This window comes from Gekko japonicus, unplaced genomic scaffold, assembly GCF_001447785.1.
Source record: "Gekko japonicus isolate JY-2015 unplaced genomic scaffold, Gekko_japonicus_V1.1 scaffold42, whole genome shotgun sequence".
In the NCBI taxonomy this organism is placed as follows: Eukaryota; Metazoa; Chordata; class Lepidosauria; order Squamata; family Gekkonidae; genus Gekko; species Gekko japonicus.
Window position 1 is genome coordinate 535831 of NW_015165831.1, and position 15881 is coordinate 551711.

General features: G+C 46.8%; 1 protein-coding gene across 1 annotated transcript in view; it reads right to left on the minus strand.

Moving 5' to 3' along the window:
• Positions 1–15881, minus strand: part of LOC107110109 (ATP-binding cassette sub-family G member 2-like) — a 48423-nt gene that overhangs the window by 31971 nt on the left and 571 nt on the right. The window contains exons 2-6 of the mRNA XM_015410833.1: positions 10822–10881; positions 8541–8655; positions 4230–4382; positions 3252–3409; positions 614–765 (exon numbers count right to left, since the gene is read on the minus strand). Coding sequence (XP_015266319.1) covers positions 614–765; positions 3252–3409; positions 4230–4382; positions 8541–8655; positions 10822–10881 — 638 coding nt within the window. The remainder of the gene's footprint in view (positions 1–613; positions 766–3251; positions 3410–4229; positions 4383–8540; positions 8656–10821; positions 10882–15881) is intronic.

Genomic DNA, 15881 nt, shown 5'->3' on the forward strand with positions numbered 1-15881 from the left:
CCTGTAGCTCGGCGGGGGGGGGGGGTCTTCCGGCTGTGGCTGAGCAGGAGGGGGGGGAGAGAGGCTTTGAGAAGCCAGCTGCGGACACAGGAAGACCTCGCAAGGCTGCACGGAGGCCACCCTTCTCCCTCCCTTCCTGCTCTGCCGCAGCTTCAAATCTTGTCTGTGAAACAAGACCCCCTGCCCACATGGGGGGGTTGGCATCCTACCAGAGAGGTCTGGGCACATCTGTGGGGGGGCCTAGCCCCAGCCCCACCTGGCTATGGGCCTGGAAAGAAGAAGCTGTTGCAGAAGAAAACATGAATCATTGAACTCTAGTCTTTCTCCAGGATTTACAGATGTAGGCTCAGATATATGAACTGGCCCATTGCCAACCAATAAGCTTCATGACCCACTGACCATCCTCTAAACTTTTTCTTGAGGTTAAAAAAACAGAAATCATACACTATAATGATTTCTATTTTCAAATCTCGCAATTACTGAGATTTTTGTACTGATGAGCGGTTTGGGTTTTGTTTATCTCTTTCTTGTTTTGCCACCAAATTACATCTATGTAATATTTTCTTATACTATACTAAATATGTTCCAGTGAACGTATCATATGAAAACTCACCAAGAGATAAGAAGTATGGCAGAACTTTGTCAACCAGGCCATGATACACAAGTCTTCCTGCGGCAAGTAACGTCACACTGTCAAACAACTTGAAAATAGAGTACCGAGGCTGATGAATGGAAAAAATTATTGTTTTCCTTCTCACCGACATCCTAAATGCAATACAGAAAAGATAATTAACTGATGCAGTTACTCTTTTCCCCCCCAATGCTCATAATATCTACATATGAGACTTTAAATTTAAGAAAACACTCCTTTATCAAGGAGGAGAATACACAGGAAGTGATGGAAACTAAGACCGATTTCCCACAAGCCACTGCTCCACCCTCGTTCTTTCCTTTCCCCCGATTGTATGTGTCAATTTCCTACTATTTGCTGCGTGGCTGCATTTTGCCCCACAGCTTCGCCCGATTTCCCCTGCGTCTACTCAATCCTCAAAAAACAGGATCGAGTAGACGCAGAGGGAATTGGGCAAAGCTGCAGGGCAAAATGCGGCTGTGCAGCAAATAGTGGGAAATTGGCACATATGACTGGGGGAAAGGGAAGAGCAAGGGCGGAGCAGAGGCTTTTGGGAAATCGGTCTAACTCTCTTTCGAAAATATGCTGGTAGTGGCAGTAGGAAAATAAACCTTTCTCCCCGATGCCCTCTTCACTCCCATGTCAAAATAGCCCCTTCGTACACTGAGGAGCTACGGAGGATGAAACAGGAGCTTAGATGGCTAGAGCGAGCTTGGCGGCAGAGTTGTGACAAAGCTGCAAGAACATCTTATAGGACGTTTATGAAAGTCTATGAGATGGCAGTGAAGGCAGTGAAGAACTTCTTCATGGCCTCCACTGCATCCACTAGCTCTCATCTGGCACAACTATTTAGTGTAATTCATTCTTTAACATCTCTCACTGAGAGATCTCAAAATACCAGGAATTCGGCCATTAGCTGTGAGGTGTTTGCGAACATTTTTGCGGATAAAGTCTTGTTGCTCTGCCAGGATCTGCTTGCTAATGTTGATACAGTAAGTGAACTGGAGGCCCCTTGGCTGTCTTCAGGTCCAGTGTTGGACCCGTTCAGGCTGTTCTCATGGGCTGGGGTTGACAAGATCCTGGATGCTGTGAAGCCCACCACTTGCCTCTTTGACCCATATCCATCATGGCTGGTCAAAGCTGGCGGTGATGGAACGTGAGCTGAAACTAAATCCATCGAAGACAGAGTGGCTGGGCCGGGTGGTGGGGCTGGGATGGGTTGCCAACTCCCCTCTTTTGACAGGGTGCCATTAACAGCTGGGCCACCCATCAGGAGCTTGGGAGTGATCCTGGATGCCTCCCTTTCATGTTCATGAGGTTTCAGAATGTATGTTTTTAAACGTGTTGTTACCCGCTCTGAGCTGGTTTGGGGGAGAGTGGGTTTATAAATTGAATTAAATAAATAAATAAATAGTGCCCCTCAGCTGTTTTTATTCCTGCTTGAGGAAACCTGTCAGTACTTCAGTTAGATTCGAGTCCAGAAAACTTTGTTGGTCTCTAAGGTGCCACTGGACTCGAATCTAACTGCAGACCAACATGGCGACCGTCTGAAACTGTCAGGACTCGTACGTTTTCCCAAGCAGAGATAAAAGCAGGGTTCTTTTTGTAGAAAAAGCCCAGCAGGAACTCATTAGCATAATAGGCCACACCCTGAACGCACCACTCGTTAGCACATTAGGCCACACCCCCATGTTACCAGAAGTGTGGTCATCCAGCCACACCCACCTTTCCCTTCTTATTCTGTTTACCTTGTTTGTTGTCAAAACCCAGGGCTTTTTTTGGAGCAGGAACTCCTTTGCATGTTAGGTCACACACCCCTAATGTAGCCAATCCTAATGAGTTTCTGCTGTTGGGTGTGGCCTATTATGCTAATGAGTTCCTGCTGGGCGTGGCCAACTCAGGAGCCAGCCAGAACTCCGTTCCTGTGCGTTCCTGCCCAAAAATAGCCCTGTATAAAAGCATCTTTGGCTTGCCTTTTCCTAGCATGAAAACAGCCAGAAAGGAAAGGATTAAAGTCTCCCCTTTTCTCCCCCTCAGTTTTTTTTAAGGTCACCAGTTGGCTGAGGAAGTAGAGGTTTAATATGCAGAAATGAACTGCTGAAGCTTTTCATGGCATATCATATCTACAAATGCTAGTGACAGGCAGACAACCACAATCACATACATGACATTTATCATGACTGCTTTAGCTGAGCCAAGAGCCATCTATTAAACTTTCAGTGCTGGAAAGCACAGTATCCCCATAAGTAACCCTTGCTGCCTTGAGGAAAGAACTGTGTGATAACAGTACATTTATGGCACATACAAAATTACGGATTAGGTCTAACTAACATTTTCACTCACTTCCACCTAATTCCCCCACTTATCACAGCTCCTGCCATGTATGGCTTTTGTCCATGCAGGTTCCCTGATCCCCAGCAAAGCCTTTTTGGTCCTCTTTTTTTTAAAAAAAAAGTATGTTGGACCCACCCTATTCATAAAAACTTTACTGGGAGCATCAAAAGGGTATACTGCCTTTAAAAATGCTCCCTTATGCAACAATAGTTCAAGTCAGGGCACATCAGCCTGTGATTATTCTTGACCATAATTATTATTCACTACTAAGTCCAGAGCAATTCACCTTTTTAGGAGCTCCATGACACCATTGGCTGTGCTGGAATCCAATCCAGTCGTTGGTTCATCTAAAAACAATATTGGAGGGTCTGTGATAAGCTCTAGTCCAATACAGACCCTTTTCTTCTCACCGCCAGATATTCCACGCGTAAACAGAGTGCCAACCTACGCAGGAGAAGAAGTGAAGTTCTTTGGGCTGCAGCAAAATGCTTAAAAACTAGGAAAATATTTTATTTTAGAATGTTATAGATCAGGGGTCCCCAACCTTTTTGAGTCTGTTGGCACTTCTGGACTTCTAACATAGGGGTGGTCATCAGTGCAACTATAAAATGTCTGCCACAGGAGGCAGAGCTGGGGTTGCCAGCCTCCAGGTGGGGCCTGGAGATCGCCTGCTTCTACAACTGATCTCCAGCTGACAGAGATCAGCTCCCCTGGAGAAAATGGCTGCCAGTCTTTCAAGTACCTTGGCCCCCAAATTGTTCAGGTAGGAAGCCGCACTTTGAATTGCACCTGGGAACAGACAGGCAGCCTGAGGTTATATCACCTCCTACCTGATCTTTTATCTGGAAATGCTGGCCCTTGAACCTGGGACTGTATATCCAGCCTCCATCAATCAGTGGCAGAGCATCTGCTTTGCATGCAAGTCACAAGCTCCATGCCCAGCAGCTCCAGATAAAAGATCAGGCAGGAGGTGATGGGTGGGGGAGTCTACCCGAGACCCTGGAGAGCTGCTGCCAGTCTGAGTAGACAATACTGAGCTTGGCCTATTTCAGTATAAGGAAGGTTCTTGTATTTGCTACCTGATACGTATTCCCACAAAGCTGCAAACAAGGGTTCTCTCAAATTTTCCCCAAAGGCCAATAGTCAAAGATGGAGCAACAGCTTGATCAGGCACAGTCAAAAGCAACTTCTTCATATGATAGGCATTTCTATCCTCAGAAGCTGACATTTGGTATTTATTCAGCACGGCCACATATATCTATACCTTGGCATCTGCAACTTTAGTCAAATCCAGTTCCATAATGATCTGGTCAACTCTCTCCTTCTTCTCCTGGGAGCTCATAGAAGAAGGCAGCCGAAGCGCTGCTGAGAACTCTAGATTTTCTCTCACCGTCAAGGTTCCCATCACTATATCCTCCTTTCAGACAAAAAAAAAATGAGAATTGAAAGAATAAACTTTTATCTGAAAAATTCTCTAGACTGCATCCACCGTCATGCCAGGGTCAGTGCACATGGGTACCATGACAAGAACAACAGTGTTGCTGCACCATATTTTGCCCAACTTGATCAATTGTTAATGGACTTCTAAAGCTAGCTGGAGATGGCTGCTTTTGATGGCTAGATAAAAAAATCACTGATGGTCAATGGCTACTGGTGGTAGTGAAAAGTGCCTTCAAGTTGCCACTGACTTGCAGTGACCCCGGAGGGTTTTCAAGGTAAGAGACGTTCAGAAGTGGTTTGCCATTGCCTGCCCCATCGCTGCAACCCTGGACTTCTTTGGTATTGTCCCATCCAAATATTAAGCAGGACCAGGGCTATTTTTGGGCAGGAACGCACAGGAACGGAGTTCCGGCTGGCTTCAGAGTTGGCCACGCCCACTACAGCCAAAACCTCTGCATGTGTGACTACAGAGGGAAGGCCTGGAGAGCGACCCCCCGGCGACTCTGAGGCAAGTGGGCCAGAGGGGCCCCTGGAAGGATCAGGGAGGCATTTAAATGCCTCCCTGTGCCTTACCCGACCTGTCCAAGTGTCGGCTTGCCCAGGCTCCCCGCAGTCGCGGGGTGCCCGGACAAGCCAAGGGAAAGCATGGGGGTGTGGTCTAATATGCTAATTTGTTTCTGCTGTTGGGTGTGGCCTATTATGCTAATGCGTTCCTGCTGGGCTTTTTCTACAAAAAAAGCCCTGACCAGGACCAACCTTGCTTACCAAATGAGATCTGATGAGATTGGGCTATCCTGGGCTATCCATGTCAGGGCTACTGGTTCTTGGCAAATGCCATATGGCTCAGTATGAGCGAGAGAGAAACATCTGTTTCCTCTGGGTCAACTTGCGTGTTTGTTTGTAAATGAATACACTTTCTGTACTTTCTCCACACAAGAAAATGGATTCTGCAACTGCTGTCAGTAGAACTTTCCTACCATTTGGGAAAGTGGGAGATGCAATATTTCTGCCAGCAATACTGTCTGTAATACGAGCACAACATCTGCATACAAATCAGATAAAGGAGGAAAACGGTTGCCATTTTTTATCTATGTCCAGATGTTATCGAATGGCTTGATAACCTGAAGACCAGCTTGCCAAAATGCATTTAAGTGACATCCATATCCAGACGTTCTCTACAGGTCTGATAGAGCAAAATAAACATCCTGTGTAGTCCTGTAATTAAAAAACAAAACAAGCAACCCCCCTCCCAGAAATCAGACACAAGCATGGGGAGAAAAGCTCCTCAACATTTTCCCTCAAGCCATTTCCCACCAAAGTTCACATCCCTCAAGTCGCTTTTACCTATAGTGATGCTTTTATCTATAGTGATGTTCTCCACAGCCATTTTAAGAGCAGCTGAGGGAGTGATTTTGGTTACGTGAGGGGGGGGAACTAAATACCCCTTCTCCCATCATGCTGGTCTCCTCCTTTAAACCAACAGCACACGCAGCTGCACTGCGTTAATTTTAAAAATTCCTGACAGTCTACTATATACGCTTAGCATATTTAAACATTTCAGTCTTCATTTATTTAATTTAGGCCCCGGGCATACGTGCAGGAAAATGGGGGGGGGGGCGTGGCTATTTGCGCGGTCACATTCTGATCCGCCATTATGCAATCAGATGCGACGGCAGCACACTGGGGTTTCGACCTTCGGCGCGCGCGCTGCAAAGAGGACGGCCGGAGGGAATAGGTGCGCGCCGGCGCAATCACACCAAACGAATCCATCTGCAGCCCGTGGCAAACCATTTGCTAGTAGATCTTTGCAGGTACTTTTTAACTGCGCCTCTTCAGCGGCACGCCACAGGTTGGCCATGGGTGCGCTACGCTTGCCAGATGTTGCGGTGTGATCGCGCCCCGAAAATTAATCCAGCATTCATGCCTTTCGCACGGCAAATTCTCCGTGTGACCGGGGCCTTAGTACATTTTTATCCCACCCTTCCTCCAAGCTCAGAGCAGCATATGCTGTTCCCTCACCTGCTCTCCGTTTTACCCTCACAACAGCCCTTTGAGGTAGGTTAGGCTGAGTATGTGTGACTGGTCCAAGGTCACCAAGCCAGCTTCCACAGCAGAGTGGGCCGTTGAACCTGGGTCTCCCAGATCCTACTCTGACACTCGAACCACTACGCAAAACTGGTGAAGGTTATGCGCAGAGCGAGGTTTTGCTTTTCACATACAAGAGCCACCCGGCTCTCAAGTAAGTAGTTTCTTCTGTGCGGAAAGCACCTTAGCGATTGTCCCCTGCAGAGAGTTCCCAGCCTCTTATGCCCAGTCCAGAATCTCAGCTGTGCCTAGGCTGCCTTGCAGCTAACCCCAGGGCTATTTTTGGGCAGGAACGCACAGGAACGGAGTTCCAGCTGGGTCCTGAGTTGGCCACGCCCAGCAGGGGCTCATTAGCATAATAGGCCACACCCAACAGCAGAAACTCATTAGGATTGGCTGCATTAGGGCTATTATGCTAATGAGTTCCTGCTGGGATTTTTCTACAAAAAAAGCCCTGGCTAACCCTATGGAAGGCTTGAACCAGGAGCCTCACGCATGCAAAACATGTGCTGTACCACCAGACCATGCTTTTCTCTGTAGGTCCCCCACTCTCATGTGGAAAATATGGATGGTTTTGATATTAGAGCCAAAGGGAGATGCCAGATGCCCTTAGACAGCTTTTGCCTGTCTGCCCAGCTGGGATTGCATCACAGTGTATAAGGGATGGGTTCTCGTCCTGCCTCCTCTTACAGCATTGCTGCTAGACAAAAGGGGAGCTGTGCCTTGTTTCCAGCTTCCCTCTGGGTGGGATTCAAGCTCCTTCACTCCTGCTTCTCAGTGCAGTGCATCTCCTCGACTATCAGAGGAATGACAGGAATGTGGATACTCTGTTATATGTGTCTGTGTCCCTCTTGTTTTACAAAAAGCTGCTCCTCAGACCATTCTTCACCCCCTTGCCACCTTATGCAGGACCTGGTTCTTTATCAGGGAAAGGCTGTGGCCTTTGTGAAGGGTGGCAGAGGTATCCGGATGGTATATGTAAAGTGGTCATGCTTCCTCCTTCACTCACCAGAAGGTGTGGCTCGGTGGTAGAGCATCCACTAGGCATGAAGAAGGTTGCTGGTTCAATCTCCAGCATCTTCAGCTAAAAGGATCAGGGAGTAGGTGACATGAAAGACCTCTGCCTGAGTCCCCAAAGAGCCACTGCCAGTCTGAGTAGACAAGACTAACCTGGATGGACCAAGGGTCTGGATGATATATGTAAAGTGGCCATGCTTCCTCCATCACTCACCAGGAGGTGTGGCTTGGTGGTAGAGCATCCACTTGGCATGAAGAAGGTTGCTTGGCATAAAGAAGGTTGCTGGTTCAATCTCCAGCATCTTCAGCTAAAAGGATCAGGTAGTAGGTAACATGAAAGACCTCTGCCTGAGTCCCCAAAGAGCCACTGCCAGTCTGAGTAGACAATACTAACCTGGATGGACCAAGGGTCTGATTCAGTAGAAGGCAGCTTCATGTGTTCACGCCTTGTGTGAGTTCTCCTCCCCAACAAAAGGGGGAAATATCTGCAAGAGGAGATTCATGGCCCCATCTGCAGACCTCCCAGGTGTATGGGACTCCTACCGGGCACACCACATGCCTCCCTCCAATGGATGCTGCTCTGTTGCCCTTGTATCTTCCCTTGTTGTGGTGTGTGGGCAGGAGCAGGTTGACGGCAGAGCTGTGCTGCCATTGCTGTGCATTGGTTGGCTGCTTCCACATATACCTGGTCCAGGGGAATCATCTGCAGTTAATGGAGTTGCTATGGACTCTAGTGCAATTGTCATGTTCTCAGCTCCTTGGAGTTAGGTCCTTTTTTGTCAGATTCTCTCCTCTACTGAGAAAGCCTTGCCGCCATTTGCAGTGAGCCGGCATCTGGGGCTCAGGACTGAGCTTTCCTAACCAGAGAATGTACTGGGTAAAATGCGATTAAGAAGTAATATTTCTGTAGAAGAAGAATAAACAGCAAAATACTCCCGAGTCAAATACATATACACTATGTCAGTAAACAGCCCAAAATGTTAGATAGAGAAGGAAAATTTAAAAACTAAGGCCTGCTATAGATGTTATTTACCTGTACTACATATCCGGACATACATTTAAACTTTGGAGGCTGAGGGTACCCATTGATCAAAATCTCTCCGGTCAATCCACGAGGATCTTTCCTTGTAGCTAAAATATCTAATAAGCTAGAAGACAGACAAAATGACCTGGAGTAAATCACATCCAGGATACCTGTATACATTTTGAAGATCAGACTTCTGAATCTTTTTTTTTAAGATAATGTTTAATTCATGTTATAAAGAAAAAAGATAAATCAGAAGACAGTCATCAATAAATAGTAACCAAAAGGGGGGGGGGGGAGAGAGAAAACATATGTGAAATTACAAAAGATTGCACAACCATACCACTTCGCTGTCAGCCATTAACTCTCCAGTCCCGAATTCAAAAAAGGTTTTTATTTCTAAAAGAAGGATGCTTTCCCCAGTTTACTGTCTCTCAGTCAGACCATTTCTGTTAGCTTTGATAGTTAGATATTTGCCACACAGCTGGCAATTAAACATGGGTTGTTTGCCCTAGATTGGGCGCTACTGGGAAATGGGGTATTTCCCGCTTCTACAAAACATTGTGATGTTTCCATGCACCTCCTGCATTTTCCCTGTCTTTCCCATGATCTTTCCCACAGTGCTATTTTGGGGTGTTGTTTTGTGGCCTTGTTTTGGGGAAGATCACAGCAAAGCCAGGTTAGCATCCTGGGAGACTCCAGATCAGTCCAGTCCCACCCACACTGGCGCAATTTCCCCTGCCCCAGTCCCCCATGGCCATTTCCCTTGCTGCCAGGGAGCTTCTTTAAAAAGAAATCTGAAGTTGAATAGGGTTATAAGGTTATAACAAATTGTATATCAGGTTCTCTGAATTCCCAGTTTTCACCAGCCCTTTTCATTTCTGAGATATGCCTTTCTTCTTATGTCACTGCAAAGACAGGAGCTAGAGACTGGCTTATTTAAAAATAAGAGCTGGGGATTCAAACAGATGTTAGGACAACATGATATTCAATTGCTGATTTTAAGAACCTGAAAAAGGTCCCTGGTGGCCGGAGGGGGAGGGAATGCCCACTGCCGGTGGATTGGAACTGGGAAGTGCAGGGAAAGCTGCCATGTGGAAGCCCAGTAGCTGCTGTGCTGCCCTGTCCACTGCATCAACAACAGGAAAACTCCACAGGACCGTCTCCATGAAGGAAACACCTTTAATGCAATCTTGCCAAGCCCAGATGATACCATGAGGCAATTTCATTATTGCAAAGATATTTATGCAATATCTTTAACCAGCCAAGACTGGTAGTACATCATCCATGTTTAACACTTGGAATTCACTGCCACAGGAAGTGGTGGCAGCTACAAGCATGGACGGCTTCAAAAGGGAATTAGATAGGCATATGGAGCAGAGGTCCATCAGTCGCTATTAGCCACAAGGTATAGATGGGGGCTCTGGGGCAAGTGATGCTTTGTCTTCTTGGTGCTTGGGGGGGCCAACAGTGGGAGAGCTTCTAATGTCCTGACCCCACTGGTGGACCTCCTGATGGCACTGGTATTTCTGGCCACTGTGTGACACAGAGTGTTGGACTGGATGGGCCTTTGGCCTGATCCAACATTGGCGTTCTTATGTTCTTATGTTATCAGCTTCAGAAGAGATAACTCCCCCATCCTCTCTTTGTTTCTGCATGACAGAAAGCACAACCTGATCTATCTCACCATACCATATCAATCCCGCTAGTTCTTTTTGCCAATTATTCGTTGTTTTCTCAGACAATATAATTGGTACACTTCCAAACTGGTATACACGTTTAGACAAGATTATCATTTTTATGGCTGCTATCTGGCCTGAACAGGAGCTATGCAAACTAGATCAGTTCGGTAGGTCTTCCTTTAAAGGGTCCCATAATTTCAAATAGGTATTTATTATATAGATCATCAGGTTCGCTAGATAACCAAATTCCCAAACAAGACTCGGATGTTCAAGTCAGAATAGAAATACTAGAAATGATACCTTTCTTGTAAAAAATTAAGTCCCATCATCTCTGATTTTAATTTCTGTATTTGATAACCTCATATTGTCCCATTCTTATCAATACATTTCAAAGCAGTAGCGATCAAATTCAGAGAGGCTGTCAAAGACAACATGCATGCTTTTATCTTTTCCATTTTCTGTTTAAAGCAATTTGCAAACACACACACACACACATATATATTTGTGACTCTACTTTAGTTACTGATGTTGAATATAATAATATTAAACTATACAGTTACAGGTTTATCATAAACCAACCTGTCTTTCTTTCTTATTTAAACACTTACGATGATTTGCCAGATCCTGTGGGCCCTAAAATTGCATTGAGACCAGGTTTCATGATGCCGCTATAAAAGAAAACCAACTTGTCACAAATTCTACCAACCAAGTCTTCCCCCCGTCTATAGATACTGTTAAGAATTTACTGTCTGATTACTTTGAAAGCATCTACCTATATGATTTTTGCCTGAAATGGCACTTGATGGGAGTCAGGGTTATTGCCAAAAGAACATTTGAGTTTTCTTCAACAGGCAGCTGACAGTTCAGAAACGGTCTGATAGCTTCCTCTCTTGAACATACCAAACGCAACATCTCCAGCTTTGTTAATATAATGAAGAGTCCTGGACCCCTTAAAGACTAACTAATTTACTATCAAGGGAACCTTAAAGCCAAGTTCTGACTCATGGAAACTCCTCCCACAACAAATTTGCTAGTCTTGAGGGTGCTGCACAACTCCTTCTTGCTTTGGTTGCAACAGCCTAATGCAGCCTGGAATTTTGCTAACAGGACTACCGTGTCTTTGTTACTCCTGCCCTCTGTCTTAACAAGGGATCCGGGTGTTCTTATTAGTGCTAGGTCTGAGTAACAGCTTGCTTTCATATTCTCAAGGGAAGAAGAGCCATTGCCTTTTTATTCCAAGAGCCTTTGGTACAACTTGAGATGTAGCGTACTCAAAAATTATTCAAAAGCCCCCTTCACTTGTCTGAACTTAAGACTAGGGCTTTTGGCTTCTGCCGAGCAATGTCCTTCCGTCTCCTTTCTAAAAAGGTAACCTCCACCCTGAAGATGAGTTCTGCTGAAGCTGAAAGTTTGCTCAGTAATCTGTGTTGTTTTGAACTGGTCTCTGTCGGGTGGAGTATTATCCTACTCTTGGCTCATGAAACAGTTGTCAGAGATGGGAGAAGGAGGTGCCTCTCAGTCTTAGGGGAGGGGGCAGGGCATGTAAGGAAAAAGTAATTGGAGGTTGAAAACAGACATGGAAAGATGCAGATGGAGAGAGCTGTGAAATGGCTGAAGCACCCTTAGGTGCCGAGTCTCCCACTGAAGACGTGATGTGGAAGTCTGGATCTGTTGCCCTGCAAGATCTACTCTTTGTCTCTGTTTGCTATTTATTTGGAAATATTAAGTTTCTGGTGTCATCCAAAAGGAACCAAACCCAGGTAGCACTGCACTTAAAACTGCTCACCACTTGGTAGACAGGGACTGAGCACATCTGGGGATAGCTTTGATTTGGGCTGCTGGGATGTTGATCCATTCTCAGAGAATATAGGCTGGTGCTCACAATGTGGTTTTAAAAATGAAATGTCCTCTTTCCCGCGTCCTCTTTCCCGCCTCCAAGTGACAGGAACAGTTTCGCAAGATTAGGATCCATACTTTATAATGTAGTAACTTACCTTTGGTTGACTACCTCTACATGGTATAGCATGCTACCGTGGTTAGAGTGTCAGAGTGGGATCTGAGAGGCCCAGGTCTGAATCCCCATCCTTTGTAGAAGTTGGCTGGGTGACCTTGGGCCAGTCACACCCTCTCAGCCTAACCTACCTCACAGGGTTGTTGTGAGGATAAAATGGACTAGAGGAGAATTGCGTAAGCCACCTTGAGTCCCCCAGTGGGGAGAAAGTTAAAGGAATAAATGAAGTAAGAATGCAAATTCATTTTTAACTTAAGGAGCATGAATCTTGGTTCAGCTTCATTTAACTGCAGGCACATTTTAGGAAGACAATAGATCCATCTGCTCACAGGAAACAATCTAGTGGGGATTTCTCTCTATGGACAGCGCTTGTTCATTTCAAGGAAGTTTGACAGGAGAACTTTCTGAGTGCTCTTTATTAATGAGGCTTTTAGATTCTCCATCTTGGGAACCAGGTTACAGGGCAGACGTGGGCTTTAGATATAGCATGTCTAGAGAGCTTCATGAGCTGTTTGCACAATTTTTTTAAGCATGATGGATACAAACCCTGAATAGTCAAACACTTTTTAGACTGCAGTCACCTTTCACATTTTCATGTTGTGCCACTTCTGGTGACTGAGCTATCAGTGGGATCTGTTCAGACTTTCCCTCAGGAGTTCCATCTGTTCTGAGATTTATTTTTTTGCACATGCATCGAAACATTTGAGTATCTCAGCAGCTTTGTTCGCTCATCTTCTTTACATGAGAGTATCCCCATTTACTCTCGTGTAAAGCACAGTTGCCGAAGCACAAAAGGTACTTTATCTGCACCATTGGCTTTGGTATCGAAGACGGGGACATGGTCCAGGGTTTCTTTCTCAGGTGGCAGAGAGAAGAGACCAGACCAGACCGGGGTCCTTTCCGCATGCACAGCTGACTGCAGCTTACTGCAGAGAATCCGAGCAGTCAAGCCTTTAAACTTGACTTCGGATTTGTGTGCCTGCCGTATACACTATTCTTTTTTCTCTGGTGTATTTATTTTGCAGCTGCAACCAAAACCCACAGTTTTTCTTAACTGGGGTGGCAACGTCAGTTGTGACATGTGGGGGGTGGCATCTGAAGTTTTTTTTTAAATGTACACAAGTGTCCAATCGCAGCTGCACAGTAGTGTCCAACAAAACCTTCCATTTAAATCCTTGTGGTTCAGGTTTTGAGCATGCCTTTTAGTGTTAGTTTGTTGAATGAAAGGGAATGGAAAGGAAGGCAGAAAAAGGGGGGGAAATCCACTCTTGAAACTGACCAGACTTTTTCTGAAACTTACAAGCAGCTGGGAAGGCACTAGGGGATTCTCTGCTTTGTTATCAGCCAGTGCAGTCCGAATCCTCTGTTCTGTCCCGAGCCGACTGTGTGCTCCAGGTTTCTCTCTTGCCTTGCAGCAAAGGTGGCTCTTCTCCCCTCACCTCCTCCCCCCATTCCACTCCAGAGGGACCCTGCAACTGGGGGGAGGTCTTCTCCTCCCCCTTCTCCTATTGCCTGACTCGAAATCTTTCTGCAAAGCTGAGGGTGGGGGACTTGGTGAGCTGCAGGCAAGTCAAACAAAACAACAGCCCTGGCACCACCCTCACCCTCTCTCCTCACCATTAATTGAGCTCATTATCATGCTGCGATCGCTCGCTGCCCATCTAGGGGTGAAGAAACAAGAGGGTGGCAGACAGGCAGTGGGGGGGGGGGAGCTGCAAGCCCCAGACAAAGCCCATGCGGCTGGATCTCAGCGTTGGCAGGACGTGAGCCTGTCTTGGTCACTCACCATGGTGCTCTTGAAGCTGGCCCAACAAAAGGGTGGCAGACAGGCAGTGGGGGGGGGGAAGCTGCAAGCCCCAGACAAAGCCCATGTGACTGGATCTAAGCGTTGGCAGGATGTGAGCCTGTCTTGGTCACTCTCCATGGTGCTCTTGAAGCTGGCCCAACAATGGCCGGCAGAACCAGCAGCTCCCATGCATTCCCTTAGAGGCCTGCCTGAGGGGAAGACCTCTTTTGGAGGGGGAAGGCCAGTGGCTGCGGGGCATGCTGAGTGTTGGGATCTGTGGGCCAGTGTGACACCTCTACTGCTCTAACTCACCTGGCTCTCAGGATTTCCCCTTCCAGCCCAGTTCTCCCCGTGGCGATCGTACAGCCCATCTGCCTTGGGGAGGGAAGGGAGAACTGGAGGCCTTACAGACTCTCTCTCATGGAGGTGGGGTGGTGTGCAGCAAAGGGATTAGGGGGTCTTCCTCATGATTTAGGGGAGCTGACACCTAGAACACTGATGATGTAAGTCTCCTTTGGTACAGGCATGCACCAAGGGTCTAGTCATCTCTCCCCCTCTGGTCTTTTCTCTATCTCTTTCCCCCACTCTCTCCGTCTCCTCTCCCTCTCGCTGAGTGATTAAAAAGAACCATATTATTCCCTGAGCTCTGGCTGCCAAACCTAGAGAATGTGGATCAGAGGAGTTGACCACAGGCCACTTGTATTCCACAAAAGGGGGGTTGGGGGAGCAGGGGAAACAGAAACCCATCTCAGCTCTCCAGGGCTTGGAAAAGTGGCTGGCAGTTGCCAGAGACACAGACCACCACACCACTCAGCCACCAGTGCCAAATGGGAGCCCGGCCAATGCAAAATTGACCAATAAGGAGTGGGATGAAGGACCTCAATGGGGGCAGAGAAGAGGCCTCCGGGGGCCGGAGAAGGGTGGGGGGGAACCCAAGGTAACATATATATGTTTTTGAATTACCTTCAGCTTGGAAGCAAGGCAAGGGGAAAGACCACCACAAAACCACTCTCAGAAGAGTCAGGGAAACAGCAAACAGAAAGAGAACTCAGTACTTAAAAAAGGAAAAACAATGCAGAATGGGGGGGCATGCACAGTTAAAGCGATGGGAATGCAGAACAACAAAGAACACCCGACGGACATGGATGGTAAAAGCAAGGGAAAACACCAATGCATAATAGGCCTGAAAGAGAGAAACACACACACACAAGACAGAGCAAAGAGGAACGTGCCCCAACACAGGCACCTTCAATCGCTGAAATGTTTGCCTATTGAGATGGAAATTTAAAAAACACCCACATCAGCCTGCCCTTTCTGAGTGGATTTTGACGGGCTGGTGGGTTGAGCTGGAAGTAGTCAATGTGAAAAACTTAGTTCAGATTACAGAGCAGAGGCTTTGTTGCAAATACATGGAATTCACATGGAATTCACTGCCACACATGAGGGAAGGCTACAAGCATGGACGGCTTCAAAAGGGAATTAGATAAGCATATGGAGCAGAGGTCCATCAGTGGCTATTAGCCACAAGGTATAGATAGGGGCTCTGGGGCAAGTGATGCTCTGTCTTCTTGGTGCTTGGGGGGGGGTCAACAGTGGGAGGGCTTCTAATGTCCTGGCCCCACTGGTGGACCTCTTGATGGCACCTGGTATTTCTGGCCACTGTGTGACACAGTGTTGGACTGGATGGGCCTTTGGCCTGATCCAACATTGGCGTCTCTTATGTTCTTATGTTCTTACATTTCACTTTGGGGGAAAAGAGCAGGAGAAACCAGTTTTATTAGGAACAGGGGGGAAATGGGCAAGATATGAGTGCTGGGATGTTTACAAAGTTGCCTGAACACATGAAAAAACATGGACACGGTAACATCAGG